General features: G+C 69.3%; 1 protein-coding gene across 1 annotated transcript in view; it reads left to right on the top strand.

Moving 5' to 3' along the window:
- The window catches only part of EPPK1 (epiplakin 1), a 26,341-nt gene that overhangs the window by 15,709 nt on the left and 10,225 nt on the right, over positions 1 to 407 (top strand). The window contains 1 exon segment of the mRNA XM_027773274.1: positions 8 to 378. Within this exon segment, the coding sequence (XP_027629075.1) occupies positions 8 to 378 (371 nt within the window).

The raw sequence follows: 407 nt of genomic DNA on the forward strand, positions 1-407 counted from the left end.
CCCGAAGGCAAGTGACGGCGGCCGAGCTTGTCAGCTCAGCTGTGATCACCAGGGAAACACTGCGAGACCTCAAGGAGGGCAAGAAAACCGTGCGACAAGTAGCAGAGATGGACTCGGTCCAGCGCTACCTGCAGGGCACCAGCTGCATCGCGGGCGTCCTGGTGCCCGCCAAGGACGGGTCGGGCGGCCAGGAGAAGATGAGCATCTACCAGGCCATGTGGAAGGGCGTGCTGAGGCCCGGCACGGCCCTGGTGCTGCTGGAGGCCCAGGCGGCCACGGGCTTCGTCGTGGACCCCGTGGGCGACCGCAGGCTGTCCGTGGAGGAGGCCGTGGCCGCGGGCGTGGTGGGCGGCGAGATCCAGGAGAAGCTGCTGTCGGGCGGGGGCGCCGGGACCCGCTCAACCCCA

Source organism: Tupaia chinensis, unplaced genomic scaffold, assembly GCF_000334495.1.
Source record: "Tupaia chinensis unplaced genomic scaffold, TupChi_1.0 Scaffold000335_1, whole genome shotgun sequence".
Lineage (NCBI taxonomy): Eukaryota > Metazoa > Chordata > Mammalia > Scandentia > Tupaiidae > Tupaia > Tupaia belangeri.